This window comes from Anneissia japonica, unplaced genomic scaffold (genome assembly GCF_011630105.1).
Source record: "Anneissia japonica isolate Jap-2015-1 unplaced genomic scaffold, ASM1163010v1 scaffold2652_len1590060_cov184, whole genome shotgun sequence".
NCBI lineage: Eukaryota > Metazoa > Echinodermata > Crinoidea > Comatulida > Comatulidae > Anneissia > Anneissia japonica.
In genome coordinates, this window is record NW_022699919.1 from 360,175 (window position 1) to 376,272 (window position 16,098).

Genomic DNA, 16,098 nt, shown 5'->3' on the forward strand with positions numbered 1-16,098 from the left:
TATATATACTGTATATATATATATATATACTGTATATATGCATATATATTTATAAACAAATAGAAAAAAATATCATGTAATTCATTGCACATTGATTTATTTTTGAAATAGCTTATGTTGCATGAGCTACTACAGTAGGTCTACGTACCAACATTACCAAAAATTTATAATAAATCATGTTGTACTTTTGTAAAAACGATTACCTTAGTATTATTTTCCTTTATTGCTATTTTTAAAACTATAGTTTACTATTTTTTTATGATTTAAAAACTTTTGGTTTGTGCCCCCTGTTGAAAAGCGTACAGTATTTTCGTATCAAAAATAATAATAATAAACAAAATATAACGTTGAGGGCGGTATATAAAAACATTGCAGCCAGATAACACATTTTTCTGGTTCTTCGTCGGCAGTGCAATCCAGCATTCGTGTACAAACAACGGTCATAACAAAACCATTATGAAAGTTCTAATACTTGGAGGTAAAGTAAACATTTTATTTTGCTTGCAACTTATGATATTTTAATTAAGATCATTTGAAGTAATAGACTTCGACACTTTGAAATGTGGTTTCGTTTGTGTGCTCTAAACTACTCCGTAGCTTACCGGTTTTGTTGGGTACTGCTGATGATAATTGTATTGTACTATCCTGGATGGATGCTGGGCCCAGTGGGCTCCCGAGCAATTTATACAGTGTACAGAACTGTATGGTTGAGTGGTCTAGCTAGACTAGTAATTTCGGGTATATTAATACTATTGCACGTATGAATGTATTGTGTTCGAGAAAGGATTAAACGTGTGATTTGGGTTACAACTTGTACATTGATACCAGGTGAAGAGGGAAATGCAACTTAATAGGTTTTGAAAATAAATAATCACTCGGATCATTCACCGTCAGTACAATATGTTGTTAAAGTTGTTTGTTGTTTGTTGACATTTAAATGTAATTAATATTCAAACTATATAAAATACCAGCATATTATGTGGAAGATTATGTTTTATGTGCACATATTATAATGAAATAACAACCCTGTTAATCATTTTAATTAATTAATATTTTAAATATGTCCAGGTGTATCACCCCAGTTTTTGTGCCGGAGATCGAACCTTTCCATTCCCACACTCCCGCTGCTCCTTCCCAGAATAGGCCTATTTTTGCCTATTTTCCAGCAAAATGTTTATCATTTTCAGTGTGGTTTATAGCCAAGCTCGGTGATTTTAGTGCTAATCCAAAAAAAAGTAAAATTTAAGAAGGGCAGCGAAGTGTGACTTAGTTCTCAGAAGTACACTGGTTTAGGGATTTGAGAATAGCTTAGCATAATTCTATTAGATCCCTAGTTCTCGTTTTTTTTTTGTGACAGGGTCTTATATTTGCTAACCTGTTTGGTGACGATCAAACCGGATAATACCTGGGGATAGAAGATTGAAAATAATCATGAATATTCACTGAAACAACTAAGGGTTTTCTACTCATTAACGCAGCACCAAAGTTAGCGCGATATATTGAAAGATATTGTGCTTACTAAACCAATGAAGATTGGTAGCATCATTCATCATTCATGTACCTCTACGACGTTCAACTCACTTGATCATCTTTCACTGTACTGTATATTGTATATTATTAATTTAACTGTAATTTAAGTGGTTTTTTTTTTGCACTGTATTTGGTGTATTCCCTGTTCTGGAAAACAAATTTGTATGTACTGTGTGCTGTACTGTTGACAATAGATGGATTCTTAAATCTTAATCTTGAAAAGGAAGATATTATTCTTGATATCTTTTTATGTTTTAATGTTTTCAGAAGATAGTGATTATAATTTTAGCTGCAGCATAAAACCACTATTTACATTATTGGTTTATTGAGATCTGTTTCTTCTCAGTATTTTTTCAGGGAGGTTTTATCTTTTTTAGGAGTGGGGGGGGGGGTTTCATTTAATTTTCATATCTCTCTAAAAAACATGCAAAAGACCAGAACAGAATGAGAAACAAGAAGAAGAAAGGAAAACCAAAAAGAAAACTAAAGCCACAATCGCACTGGACTTTTTTTGGTAAAACTAACCAACACGTTGGCTAGTTTTACCATAATTAGTCCAGTGCGAACAGCACAGGAAGTTTACCTGACAGGAAACTTACCTAAGCCGCGCGGTTAATTTAACCGAGTCCCGCTTGCCCAGGAAAACTGACCAGGTTAGTTTTACCTAGCGGGAAAGTCCAATGCGAACAGCGCGAGTCGGGTAAACTTCCCAAGTCATCACAGTGAATGACCTTCCTCAGGCTGTCAGGCAATTACGCATGAGCTGTGACCTGGAATAAAACGTCACACACAAACATCTTGATTAATTTCGCGCGTGTTTGCTAGTGTCTTGATTTTGAGTAATTTTGTCATTTTTTTCACTTGTTTACTCGGTTTGTTTCAATGGCCGATTTATATGTAGCATTAATAAATGTGCTAGGTCTTGGTGAGACAATCCATCGCGATTATCAACAAATACAACATGATGTGGGCCTAGTCCAAAGAAACACTGTCACAACAAGAAGGAGAACCCGGCGGTTTAGCTTGTTACGATCTGTCGTACGTGAGCGTCAACGTCACGATTTAGCACCCCCAATAGTTGAATCTGTACGAATGGATAGTTTCACCATGGCCTGTGGTAAAACTAACCACGTCGATAAATCCCAGTGCGAACGACAGGAAGTTTACCCATTGGAATGTTACCCACAGTCTCGGTAAAAATTTCCCTATTTTAAATCCAGTGCGATTGCGGTTTTAATCAACTGTTGAATGGTTTCCCAGAACTCATTAAAATATCGCAAATATGAACAGTAAAAATTAAATATACATCACAGGGGCAGATTTAGGATTTACAATAGAGGGGTTCAACATGTTTCCAAAATCTCAAAAAGAAAGGGGTGGAGGTCCTCCTCCGGGAAAATTTTGATTCCTAAATGGCCGGAAATTAGCTCTCCCGACTTCTGAGGAACCTTTTAATGACCTTTAAGTTCTTCAAACTCAAGGGTCCCCTCTTGAAAAAGGTCAGGTAATTTTATTTCATTCTTATGGCCTATACATAGAGAAAAAAAATCCAAGACAGGAAATGTATTATTATATTCCAACTATATTGAGTAGTTACTGTAGATATGTAGTCTTCCTTCCATGGATCAATGAACCGATAGGCTTCGTACATAAATTATTACGACGTCGAACTAAAAACAGTGTGTATAATTTATTTAATTGAAGACTAATTGGGCTAATCCTAGTTTGTTTGATCTGCCAAACTATGCCTAGGTAGGTTAGCATGCCTTTTGTGATCCAGCACCCAGTAGTATTTTGTTACGTTTCTTCACAGAGGCGGGGTTCGTCCGAACCCCCTGAACCCCCCCTGGATCTGCCACTGCATCATTTGTCAGTTAAATATATCATCGTCATTTTCATCGTTGTCACTGCCTCTCCTGCTGTTGCCATCCTTAGTATGCTGTTTTGATAAAAATTTTCGTAGTTACTGTTAATTATCTCTGTTATTTTTTTATTTTGAATATATTTTTATATTATTTTGCTAATAAGATGTATTGACTATACAAAATAAAATATTTCTACTTTATTATTATTGTTGTTATTGCTAGGTATTTATGTCATCTGCATAATCTTTTGTCATAATTTTGTATTTGTGATAATGGTATTATGGTTGTATATTTATTAAGCGCATATTAGAATAGTCTCTATGCGCTTGAAATGCAAAGTCTTGGAAGCAGAAAAAAAACCAAACAAACAAAAACAAAAAACAAAAAAAAACCGAGAAATATCCTAAGACTAACAAAAGCAAACAGCCACAGAGACAAAGAGAAGACAGCAGGGGGAACCAGTGTCACTGCTCTGTTCTCCAGCATTTTGAGGCCCAAATGAATAAGGACTTACTATGACCTATAATATTTACAGCATATTCTTTGATTCCTGTAATCTCTTTGTTATCATTCATGGCCAGATATTAACTAACCTTTTGTTCCTTCCCAGAAGGTAATAGGCCTATAATCTATACTCATAATCATCTTTTGATTAATCCTTTCTATTGATATCATCTTCATTTCCTTTCATCGGTAGGCTGCGGGTTTATAGGCAGGCATTTTGCGCATTTTCTGGTCTCTAATGATCTTGCTGAGGTAAGTCAAAAATAATCTAAACCCCTTTAAAAAACTAAGTTTCATTTTATCTGAGAGACCATTGAGAATATTCGGAAATCTGTTTAATGTATCCAACATGCAATAAAGTTGTTCTTCTGGCAATGAAAATGAAAAAAACAGTTACAAGTTAATTGGTTTACTTTCTGGTACTAATGATGAAAGTTTTTTTTGCATCCATGCTTCTATTTATGCCGTAGTAACCCCATGTTATTTTGCCTATATTTTGTCTTTCAATTTTGTACACGGTACTATGAAAAAAAATGCCAGTGAAAATTTCTTATATTACTATGATAAAATAGAAATTGTATTGTAATATTATAATATGTTCAATGGTATTATTATGATTGTTATTATTAACAGTAACTTTACTATTTTAATATCACTATCATTATTATTATTATTGTTATTATTATTGGTATTAATATATTTCATTATTATTGTATCATTGCAATTATTTTTATTTGTATATTATAGTTATTGTTTTAAGCAGTATTTAGTAAAAATTCTTCGTAATAGAAATAACATATTTTTAAAATATCCTTGAAAATTATGACATCATCTCTAGAAAAAAAAAATCTTGTTGCAGGTGCGTGTAGCTGATAAGGTTCCACCACAAATTGCATGGTTCAATGACTTCCACAAGGTAAGCATTAATATTAGTACTGTTGTAGAAAGGTCATGACCTCAGCAGTGTAGGCCTAATCGTCTTTTTTTACAGAGTAAAATGTTTGCATTCGAGATTTGTTAGCTGTGATTGCTATTGAGAATTATATAATGTATGCTGTAGCACCACTCTATCAAGTTTATGTTAGGTTTTTACACCAAATAAATTTTAAATGTTTACTGCACATGCCCTTATGTTTAATGCCTTACACTTCTTAATCACCAAGTAAAATTACATGCTACATGATTAGATGATTAAAAAATTCTTCTTAAACAGGACAAATACACACAAGATGTTCCAGAACTAAGACTTATTCTAAGCCTTGGAATGAAGTTATTTCTAGAAAAAAAATCCCGTATTTTGGACAGGAGTTGAACCAAGTACTTTAGGGTTTGAATTTTAATGAGTGACATTGATATTTTGTTGACATATCCATGAAAGCAAAGAAAAATCACAAGGAAATGTTATAAAATATCACGAAAGGTTGTATCTTTGCACAAAATAAAACAGCAATTGTGCCAAAGCTCACGATCTGTGTTTAGTCAGTCGACAATATATGATACAAATTATATTGAAAACTTATTTTTAGAAGTCTTAGATGAACAAATGACAACATTGTCAGTTTGACAAACTTATTGAAACTATAAAAAAAAGGAAATGTTATAAAATTACAATAAGGAAGTTGGAATCAAATAATATTAGGTCTGCACACTGAATCAATATTTAGCAATCTTTTAAGATTTTTACAACCTCTCTGATTTTGGTATTAAAGATTGAGCATTGGAGATTGGGCCCACAACATCAAACATGCTTCATACCAAATCCAAATTTTCAGGTCGGGAATAATTCTGTACCGAACCGATCAAAAAATTGAATCAGTGTGTAACAATAGAGATGCTGGCGTTCAGCACAATGGAAACGTGATCCAAATTTTTGACAAATTACTTATTCTTACTTGAAATATACTTTATATATGTAGGGTTTATAATATGTCACTAAAATCGCTCATTTTTCAAGGTAGTCGAAAATCCACTTTTCATTTAAGTATTTTGACACTTAGCTAATGTTCACATGTTCTGTTCTACAAACAGTAGATTCACCTTGCAGTGTAGGCAAGGATAGGATTGAAATCATGATTTAGACTAAAAAAGATTTGACCAAAACTGAATGACAAATAATAATGAACCATATATTTCTGCATTTCAATATATTGTTTTTTTCTATTTTTTAGTCAAATTTTTCAAATAATTACTTTTAAAATGTTATTTTTTATAAATGATATATTTTGGAAAATGTTTACTTCTGCACCTTCAGCTGTAGATTGTGCTTGAATGAGGCAATAATTATTCTGTACAATATATCCAATTGCAGGGTAATAATAATAAATTTAATAATAATAATTGTAATAATAATTTGCAGTGGGTACAGCGCCTCCCATTGAACCAACCTCGAGGCGCTTGACAATAACGATAGCAAACGGACAAGAAATTAAACCATGAACCTAGACTCACGATACACTTGAAGCCTAACCAAATCAGTTGAGAGCGCATTACAGTAATATTTTAAATTAGGTCATCTGTCAGTTGCTTAAGAAGTGTCAGGAACTCCATAATGAAAGTTTTATTTAATTTCTACCATCTGTTAGAATATTCATAACATATTCTTGAAATGTAAATCTCAAGGAAAAAAGAAAAGTCTTGTTTAATGGGATCAGTATTGGAATGGATTTCCTTATTGTGGGGCATTATTACCAGTATTGCCTCCTGTAACATGTACTGTAAGTCAGTCCCAATAAGTCACATGGTTCAGTGGAACGGGTACAAAAAATATCCCATGAAAGGTGTTGTTTTGATTCTATGTTTAATTCATTCATCATTTTTGTTCGTTCATTGTGAGAGTCCCAAATGATTAGTTACAAAAAGTATAACTACACAGATCGTCCTATGTAAATATATATTTTATTATTTACAATATGAAACCTGTCCACTTGGGAGCCAATGTGAGGACAGTGGCATAACGCCTATGCGCTCTCGGGGAGCGAAGCCCCAGGGCTCCCTGTCCAAAGGGTCCCTGGGGTTTGTGAAAGTAAAAGTTGAATCACAATATAATTGTATAATTATTCTTTTAACTATATTGACATTGCCTTGATTGCAGTCTTTTTAGCCTTTATAATGGTTTTAGGTTAGCGAATCCTTTCAAATACGTTTAAACTTTCATGGGACCAAACACTTTTTCTCCCTGGGACCCCACAACTCGTCACTCCGCCACTGTTACAGGATTTGAACCAACGACCACGGGCTTGGAAGGCAAATGTCTTAACTTCCAAGCTACACTAAATATATTAGGTGCTCTTAAAATAAGTTATATGGGGTTATAGTATAGCAAGTCCATATTACTACTCACCAAAATATTATTAATATCCTTATTAATATTAGATAATCTTCTGTATTAGAAACAGTTATACAAATCACACTTTACTAATGTCCTGTAGGAGAGCATACATACAAATATAAGGAAATCACATATAAAGGTAAATATATAAAAATACATTTAAAATCGATTAGGACTACACAATCCTTAAAGGGATGGATCCAAGATCAAGCAGGGCCCTACCAAAACATTGAATCAAGACCTACACTACCTCTCAGGCCCACCATGGGAATATGGTCCTCCCATGACGTGGGTATGGTTGATAAAATAATATTTTTTAAAGTAGTTTAGGCTATATTTAGATATACATGTATGTTTGTAAAATTTTAGGGGAGTGTCTAAACTAAAATTAATTAGTAATTTCTGTTTATAATCAGTTTATTTCAAACCTGTGTTTTTAAATGAATCAGTTAATAATATCTCCTTTTAATAAAAGAAGCCATTCATATACATGAATATGAAACATATATTTATGCAGCATTCTTCTTTTTGGTATTAATATTATTTTTAATAATATAAACACATTGCAAATGTATTTAGTAATTATTGGTTTCCGTACCATATGGAATTAGAAACTGAAACCGTCTCGGTAGACTGCGTAACTTAGTTTCCCTGCAGCTCTGTGTTTTGACTTGGAACCAAATCTTTTCATGTGTAACATTAGTTGTTGCAATTTTATTTCTAGTGCACACATCAATACCCACAAATTAAATGTGGGAAAATACATTTGAAGTGATGTACAATGCTCTGTTTAACATAGTCTCATTTAAAAAGCTTCTGTAAGAAGTTCTATTTTAGAGAGACTACTATATTTTTGAGGTTATGATGCCTGCCTTCGATTCCCAGGGTCTTGGGTTCAAATCCATTTTTAGCGTGGGAGGGAGGGTGATATTTGTTTAGATATGCTTACCATGGAATTTTAATCGAAATTTAACCTGTTTTGCTCTTTCTCCTTTCTTTTTCTTTCTTTTTATTTGATGGTGCCCTAGTCGCCATTTCCCCTGAATCCGCACCCTGCCTTTTGCCTGAAGCATGGAACCTACGATCCCATCAGCAGGGTTGAAGGATTTTTCTCACCCCTATTGCGGGGTCCAGATGGCTTATGTCCTTTGGAAGCTTCTGATTTTTAGCCACTTTAATCATTCTCTTATAAATAATTTTACAATTAGTTTGAACATTTTTTAATGCTGTTTGAAACTATAACTAGGATTTACCACTGTGCTAACCATAGGTACCAAAATGCATTGTGAGATCGATTGTTGTTACTGAAATCCATGTTATGGCCTAGGCCAGCATTAAAAAAATGTTAGTATTTAAAACAACTGCTGACTAAGAACCGACCCTGATTTACAGATGCTTCAATAACACTATGTAGTTATAGTACTACTGTAGTAGTAGCAATAGTAATATCGCTGTCATAATAATATCAATAATAACTAGACTTACTATGTCTGTTTGTAAAACAGAACATAGGGTTTTCATTGAACGTCCCAGAATTGAAAAAGTGTAAAATCATTTTTTGGAATATTAGTAATCTCTTTCGTTCTTACTTACAGGAAGTTTTTACACAAGTGGAATTTGTTTCCTGTAATTTGATCAATGCAGGTACAGTAATGACTACAAATGTTTACTGCCAATGTGCTGATGTATCATTATTATCACAATTCCAAGAAACTAACTATGATTTGGCAAATTGCACGTATTTGAAGCTTGCCATGCCAAAATCAGCATCATTGACAAAAACAAAAAGAAATGTGTAATATATTCTCCACATTAGGCATATAAGCTTTGAAATGATATGTCACTTACTGGAATTGATTGACTATTGCCAAAGTTATGAGTAAAATTATTATAGCTTCTGAATTATACAATAGCTACCACATTCTTGTGCTAATTACTCAGTCACTAGTTTTGGGGTGGCAGGCCTCATTTTTTAATAATATGAGAATGGCGCAATATAAAATGGTTTATCATTATGGCTATATATTTTTATATATTACCATTATTTATAAAAAAAAATTAGTCATTAACCATTTATATATGGTAAAAAAATTTATATATAACATATAAAAATATATAATGTAACCATTAACCATTTTTATATGGCTATATATTTTTATAGTGCAACATAATAAAAAAAATCATGTAGTTGGAAAATTCATAGAAATATTTTTGTAGAAATCATTAAAGCTTTCTTCTGGCTGGCATCCAAAGCACAGTATAATATGTATGAATATAACTATTGATTGAATGATGAGTAAAGTGGTTATTTTTAGATCAATTAGGTAGTGAGTTTATGGAGAGGGAGTGGGTGAGAAGGAGAGGGTGTAAGGGGAATGGATGGATGGATGAAGGAAGTGGTAGGAGTAGACGGATGTTCAGCAGTTTAAGAATAGATAAGTGAGTAGCGCATAACATTGATATGTATTGACATTTTAAGAATTTGGTGACAAAATGGGGTGGGGGGTGGGTGGAGGTGCCACTGAGTCTCCCTACTGGATGCACCCCTGATGAGTGTGGGGGTTGACTTGGCATGAAGGGTTTGGAAAGTTGGGTTTTTATTTTCTTACCGATTGTGAGGGTCTAGGGGGAAAGTTTTAGCCATTTTAATTGTATATCTAATAATTTCACACGTGTTAGAGATTTTGTGGCTGTAGCAGGTGATAGAGTTGGGGGAAGGGGTGTGGGAGGGTGAGCGACACTCTTGCCACCCACTGAATCTGCCACTGAATGAATCATAAACGACTGACTGAATTTATACATAAAAGTCTCTGTTGAGATTAAAATCATGAATTTTTCCCCTAGAGTATTCATTTGTACAGTAATAATATGCATTAAGTTTGACGCTGCTTGGTAAATCATGCAGTGCTCTTGAAATGTTTTACAAATATGTAGATGGTTTAATAAGTTAGTTATATACCTCTACTGACATTAGGATCAACAGCCAAAGCCTTTGAGACAGATGATGGCAGTGAGTTTGACGCCGTCATCAACTTAGCAGCTGAAACCAAATACGGACAGACAGATGAGGTAAACAAAAACAAAACAAAAAATAAGATGATGATAACTAGTAGACTGAAGATTTAGCCTGGTGATTAAATGCTTGTCTTTCTATTCCAGGGCCATGGGTTTGGGAAGGGAGTCGCCAGAGTCATTTTTGGATAATAGGTCTCGGTGTTCAATTTCAGAGATACAGTACATTGTGTATAAACAAATTTAATGCTTCATTATTAAACAAATATAGAGGAAGTTTTATTTTTTTTCAAGAAATAAAATATCATTATCTCGTTCAGAAATTCCAACATTTATGTTATGCAGGCATACAGTAGGTTCATTTGGTGACCGGGAATGAGAAAGATTATGTTGTTAGCTTGTGCTATTTTGGCAACCTGCATTAAGGGCCTAGTTGAGCCTCAATGGGTCTAACCTTCTTGTGGCCACACATTCCAAACTATGGGTTTCGACCCAAAATGCACTTTATGTTTTTCTTCTTTGTTCCCAGGACTATAAATGGGAACCTGGGATGGGGTGAATGGTTTAATTGTAATTTACAACCGATGCATTAGATACATGCTAGGAATTTCCTTAGTGAACTAAGATGAATGTACATAGTGTATGGTTAATTGTGTATACAATAAAAAATAAACAAAAGTGCATCAAACTTCCTAATCAGATATATATACTATAAATATTTATGTATATGTATTGATATAAACATAGTAATCACAATATCTTAACTCGTAACTTTTAATGTATATTATATATTGAGTACTGATTTTGTTGTAAATTTCTCTTTTAAATTTTGTACAGCACCTGTGATCGTTTTAACTAGATATTCTCTGTGCTTTATTAAATTAAGTTATCAAGCAGTTACCTGACATTTATGAGAAATCGAAATATATGTTTGAATTGATATAGAATATATTATGTGGAATTTATAGATGAAATTGAAAGTTTTTTAAATTGTAGATCTACAAGGAAGGCATCCTGAACTTAAGTTTGAACTGTGCCAGGGAGGCTGCAAAGAGAAGCATTAAGATTTACATTGAAGTATCCACAGGACAGGTGTACAATAGTGACAAGGTAATTTGAGCTTAGGTGGAAGATGGATGAAAAGGTGGATGGAAAGACACAGAACAATATTTGAAAATTTGGATGGGGAGAAGAATGAAAAAAGGGATGAAAAAATAAATGGTAAAATGAGGTAAAAGAATAATGGCAAGAGGGATAGATTGATAATTGATTTAATTGAAAGAAGAGGAAAGATGGGTAGACAGACAAATTTAGAGATGAATGGATGGATGCAGAGATGATTAAATGACTGGTTAAATAATATAAAATCAATGGTAGACTTATATAACGCATACTGTTAAGCACTCTATTCGCTTCACATCATTGTATTAAATGCCTACGGAACACAACTTCAAGCTATCTGGTGGAGAATTCCATAACATTACAGCAACTACATCTGGGGAAGAATTCCATAACATTACAGCAGCTAATTTTGGCATTTAACCCTACCAGGTAACCACTTATACTCTTGGGTGAATAAATAGATAAATGAATGAATGTATAAATAGATTAAAATCTTAATTAATAGAAAATAGATTAATATCTGAATGAATAGATAAATGGATAAATATCTAAATGAATGGATGAATATCTAAATGAAATGAATAGATGAATTGAATTAATGAATAAATGAATGAATAGATAGAAATATGAATATTTGAATGAGTAAATTTATCATATTTATCAAGAAATACATTGCTATATTGTTTTATGATTCATTGTCAACAAGGAAACCTATAATAATATAATAACACAAATGATATTAAAAGATAATGACCAATGATATCAACCAATCAGCTTCATTCATGGTCATCAAGCCAATTATGTGATATTATTTTTACTGGTTGTGTTTAGTCTGCAGTCTGTATTAAACATACCTACATATAGTTGTACATGTTTACAAATAATATACATACAGTACATTATTTTAAAACATAAAAAAACTGCTGGCTCACAAAGATACAACAAGGAATAATATTTACAAAGTATAAGAAAATTAAGAAAGAAAAACAAGATGAAAATGATGAGTGACTAAAATAATTAATTAATTCATTTTATTCATTCATTCATTCATTCATTCAATTAATTCATTCATATACGCATTCATTTATTTATTCATTTATTTTATTCAGTCATTCATTCATTCATTCATTCATTTTATTTGTGCCATTATAAAACAACTTTAAAAGTGCAGTACAATCAAGTCATAAGATGGCAAGGAAGGTCAAAAGTAATAAATTACTATAGCCTGCGGGCCTGACAACGCAAACTTAAGAATTGAAAACAAAATATTCTATTATAAATATAAAGATATATTTTTATATAACTTTATTCAACAACTGAAATGACACTCAATTTCAAAACATAATTTGTTCTAGGGAACAAAAATTATACTACAAAATGAGATGCACCAAAGAATATGTATGAGGTTACTTATGCATGTCTGGAAAAAACATCTTTATTTCACAGAAAGATTAATAATAAAAACAATGGTATTAATGATGAATATCTTAGTAACAATAATAATAACAACAATGACATCTACATCCAAGAATGATACATAACAATCTTGACTGGTATTTAAGATTATTTTTTCTCTCTTTACACATAGAATCTCTTTGTTACTTACAGTATGTCTTGCATAAATATGTGACCTTTTCTCAAAACAAAACTGAAACACACTTTCAAGAGATCTTAGAAGTTTTTAACAACCGTTGAGTGTTTATTTTCGCAGTTACTATTGTATAATATGTGCATATTTCTCAAACATATATTTTTGTCCTGTTTTCATTTACACAACATATTCTTAATTGGAATGTCTAATGTGTTAACAAAATAGTAAATTCCACTGAAATTTGCCAATTGGGGGGGGGTCCTAAGATCGACAGGGTGGTCTGAACCAAGGGGCCATCCTGATCCAGTCGGTCAGGGTCTGAGAGTAAAATCGCTGATGGACCATTGTGAACCCATTTAACTTGGTGGACCCTCAATTTTTTTTGTGAACCCCAGGTTTGGAACTGTTGCCATACTGCATTAGGATATTGACACTGAAGTTTAAGGTTGTAGCTATTGTTGTAGAGGCAAGTTTGACGCAGTGGCAACGGTTTGGGTTCCCAAATGTGTGGCTTGCAATCCTTCGCTGTGCATTTCGCTTGTGTCCTTGAGCAAGGTACTTTATCTGCATTGCTTCTCTCCGCCCAGGTGTATAAATGGGTAGCCGGTGGGGCTGCCTTCTCCTGCGCTGATTACCATCAGCAACACTTAAAGCATGTGGACCCAATAACCAGGTAAAAGAACTGTGCTTTATAACCTCAGGGAAGAGGTGCATTATAAATTCCCATACCAGTACCAGTAGCTCCTCCAATCAGTACCTGGGACTTGCGTACAGAACAATATTCACAGCCTATTTTATGTACCAGTACTAATTTTCAACTTTAATATCCTATAGTATTTTAAGAATAGTTTTCATTATTTATTTGTTAAATATTAGTATCATAATTCACAAGCTTTCGACATTTGGTAATTCATTGATAAATAATATTTTTATTATTATTAATAATATTATTATTATTATTTTTTATTTAGGCACACAATACATGTGCCAAGGATTGTCAATAGCGAATATATCACTGTCCTACTTGTAGAGGACAATGCCTTTCACAAGACAAACATACACACATGATGCTTTACACAAACTAAATCTCAAAATGAGATTTAGGGAGTGGAGTTGTTTTGGTCGGAGAAAAAATCCTGCAAAACTGACAGGAATTGAACCCAAGGCCGTGGAATTGGAAGGCAAGCATCTTAACCACCAAGCTACTCAACTCCACTTTACTCATTCTTTCATATTGTTTATTGGAATACTATGTTATTTTCTATAAATTGTCTCTGAGAGGTTTAGGAATGGTGGTTGGTTTTAGGTACTCAAGCGTCTCAACCAGCAAACTACAACACTACTAACAAACATGCATAAAAGTTTATAATCCCAAACGAAAACACCATGCTTTGTTAGAATGTTAGAATCAAATTGAGTTTGGCTTTCTATATGAGTTTAGTCTTTTTGGAATTCTATCACTGTATTATTTTCTGAGAAAGGGGAAATTGAAATGATGTAGCAGTTTTTGTAAACACTTCCTGGTCAACTTTATTTTTTATGATTCATTTTTTGGGCATCCTTTATATTTAAAAAGATATAATACTGCTCTACCTCTTAATCTGTGTATAGTAGGCCTAATAACAAATGATTACTGTATACTTAATTGACTGCGAAAAGGAGACAATTAATCAATGGTATGACCCTGTATAATTTGACCCTGTATAAACTGGTGCTACCACACTGTGTTGGTTACAAATAAAAGATATTAAAAAAATCAAAGTCTTTGAACTTAGTGGTTTATCCTTGGTGTGATTCACACTGACATACTCCTCCTACTTATTTTTCTTCTATTGTTATTCATTAGAAAGCCAGTAATGAGGATTCTAAAGCCTCGCCATGGACGGGGATCGCCAAGTACAAGCTGATGGTGGAGGAGGAATTACGTAGCATTGAAGGGTAAGTAAAGATTATGACTTAAATGATGTTGATGATAGCAGTTGCCATGATGATAATGATGATACTCAGGGCCATAGCTAGTATTACCACTGGTGTGGGCGGGAAGGGGGTGGGATGGTTGTGTGGGTGTGCAAAAATGGCGTCAAGAAGAATTGGTATTGTAGGGCATTGTATTGGTTGCAATAGATTACTGGCTAAATATATGCTGCTTAAGATTTAAGATTCCCTTTTATGTTTTATTACAGAAAATAACAAATTTTCCTGAATGTCCCCCCCCCCACCCCTACTTTAAAATGTGGGGAATAAGCGTGTCCCCCACGATCAACGCCCATGATTGTTCACCGGGGCAATAGTAGTCAAGCTTCATGCAATTGTCAAACATTTGTCTTGAAAACTCGCGTATTAAATTTTAATTATTTTCAGGTTGAACTACATGATAGTAAGACCAGCAATAGTATATGGAATTGCAGACAAGATAGGATTGAGTAAGTGCCATTCTATTACAGTTATCTCTATCCCTTCTTTTTTTTTTAACTTCTTGACTTTTTGTATTTTCTATTTTTTTTATCTTCAGCTCCTCGGTTAATAATTGGTGCAGTTTACAAACAGTTGCAAGAAAAAATGAAGGTATTCAGTGTTTTGTCTTTATATCTGTCATTATCATTTGTTTAGATAATAGGTAATATTAATGTATTTTTTTAGTGTCTTATAGATAGCAGGTACCTCTAGTAATAATGATTTTTAACAAAGAATTTAAAAAATAATAAGATATGGGTTAAAGGTTAAACTTTTCTCTAGCCAAATTAAAAATGCTGTATGAAAATTTGTGTAATGTCTAATTTTGATGATGTAGGGTTAATGTAAGGCCAAGGACTTTGGAAACTTGAGTTTTGATCAAAATTTTAAAGAATTTATTTCTATACTGTAAACAAGCAATGACATTTCCTTTTTTATGAATGAATAAATTTGACTTTGACTTTATTTTGAGGAGGAATTGAAAATGAAATGTTTCACTTAGACTACCAGGTCATTGGCTTCCTGTTGTACTGCAGTATTTCACTTGCTTCTTACAAATTCTTACCATCTGCCTGCATACACTAGATTTTGCAGATCTACTTTCATCTACGAGCTAGAGTGGTGGGTGCTGCAATTCAGCAGCTTAGCTCAGTCGGCTGAACTGGTGATAGCCACTGTGTGTGCGCTGAACC

At 33.2% G+C, this 16,098-nt stretch overlaps 1 protein-coding gene across 2 annotated transcripts in view; it reads left to right on the forward strand.

Moving 5' to 3' along the window:
• Window positions 1–383: 383 nt before the first annotated feature.
• LOC117103234 (dTDP-D-glucose 4,6-dehydratase-like) overlaps window positions 384–16,098 on the forward strand; it is a 22,446-nt gene continuing 6,731 nt past the window's right edge. Inside the window, exons 1-9 of one of the 2 annotated variants that reach the window (XM_033243798.1) lie at window positions 384–478; window positions 4,093–4,151; window positions 4,759–4,815; window positions 8,823–8,871; window positions 10,202–10,296; window positions 11,236–11,349; window positions 14,799–14,890; window positions 15,314–15,375; window positions 15,465–15,517. In XM_033243798.1, coding sequence (XP_033099689.1) covers window positions 457–478; window positions 4,093–4,151; window positions 4,759–4,815; window positions 8,823–8,871; window positions 10,202–10,296; window positions 11,236–11,349; window positions 14,799–14,890; window positions 15,314–15,375; window positions 15,465–15,517 — 603 coding nt within the window. In that variant the 5' untranslated portion in view covers window positions 384–456. The remainder of the gene's footprint in view (window positions 479–4,092; window positions 4,152–4,758; window positions 4,816–8,822; window positions 8,872–10,201; window positions 10,297–11,235; window positions 11,350–14,798; window positions 14,891–15,313; window positions 15,376–15,464; window positions 15,518–16,098) is intronic. The other variant, XM_033243799.1, reaches the window with a different exon arrangement.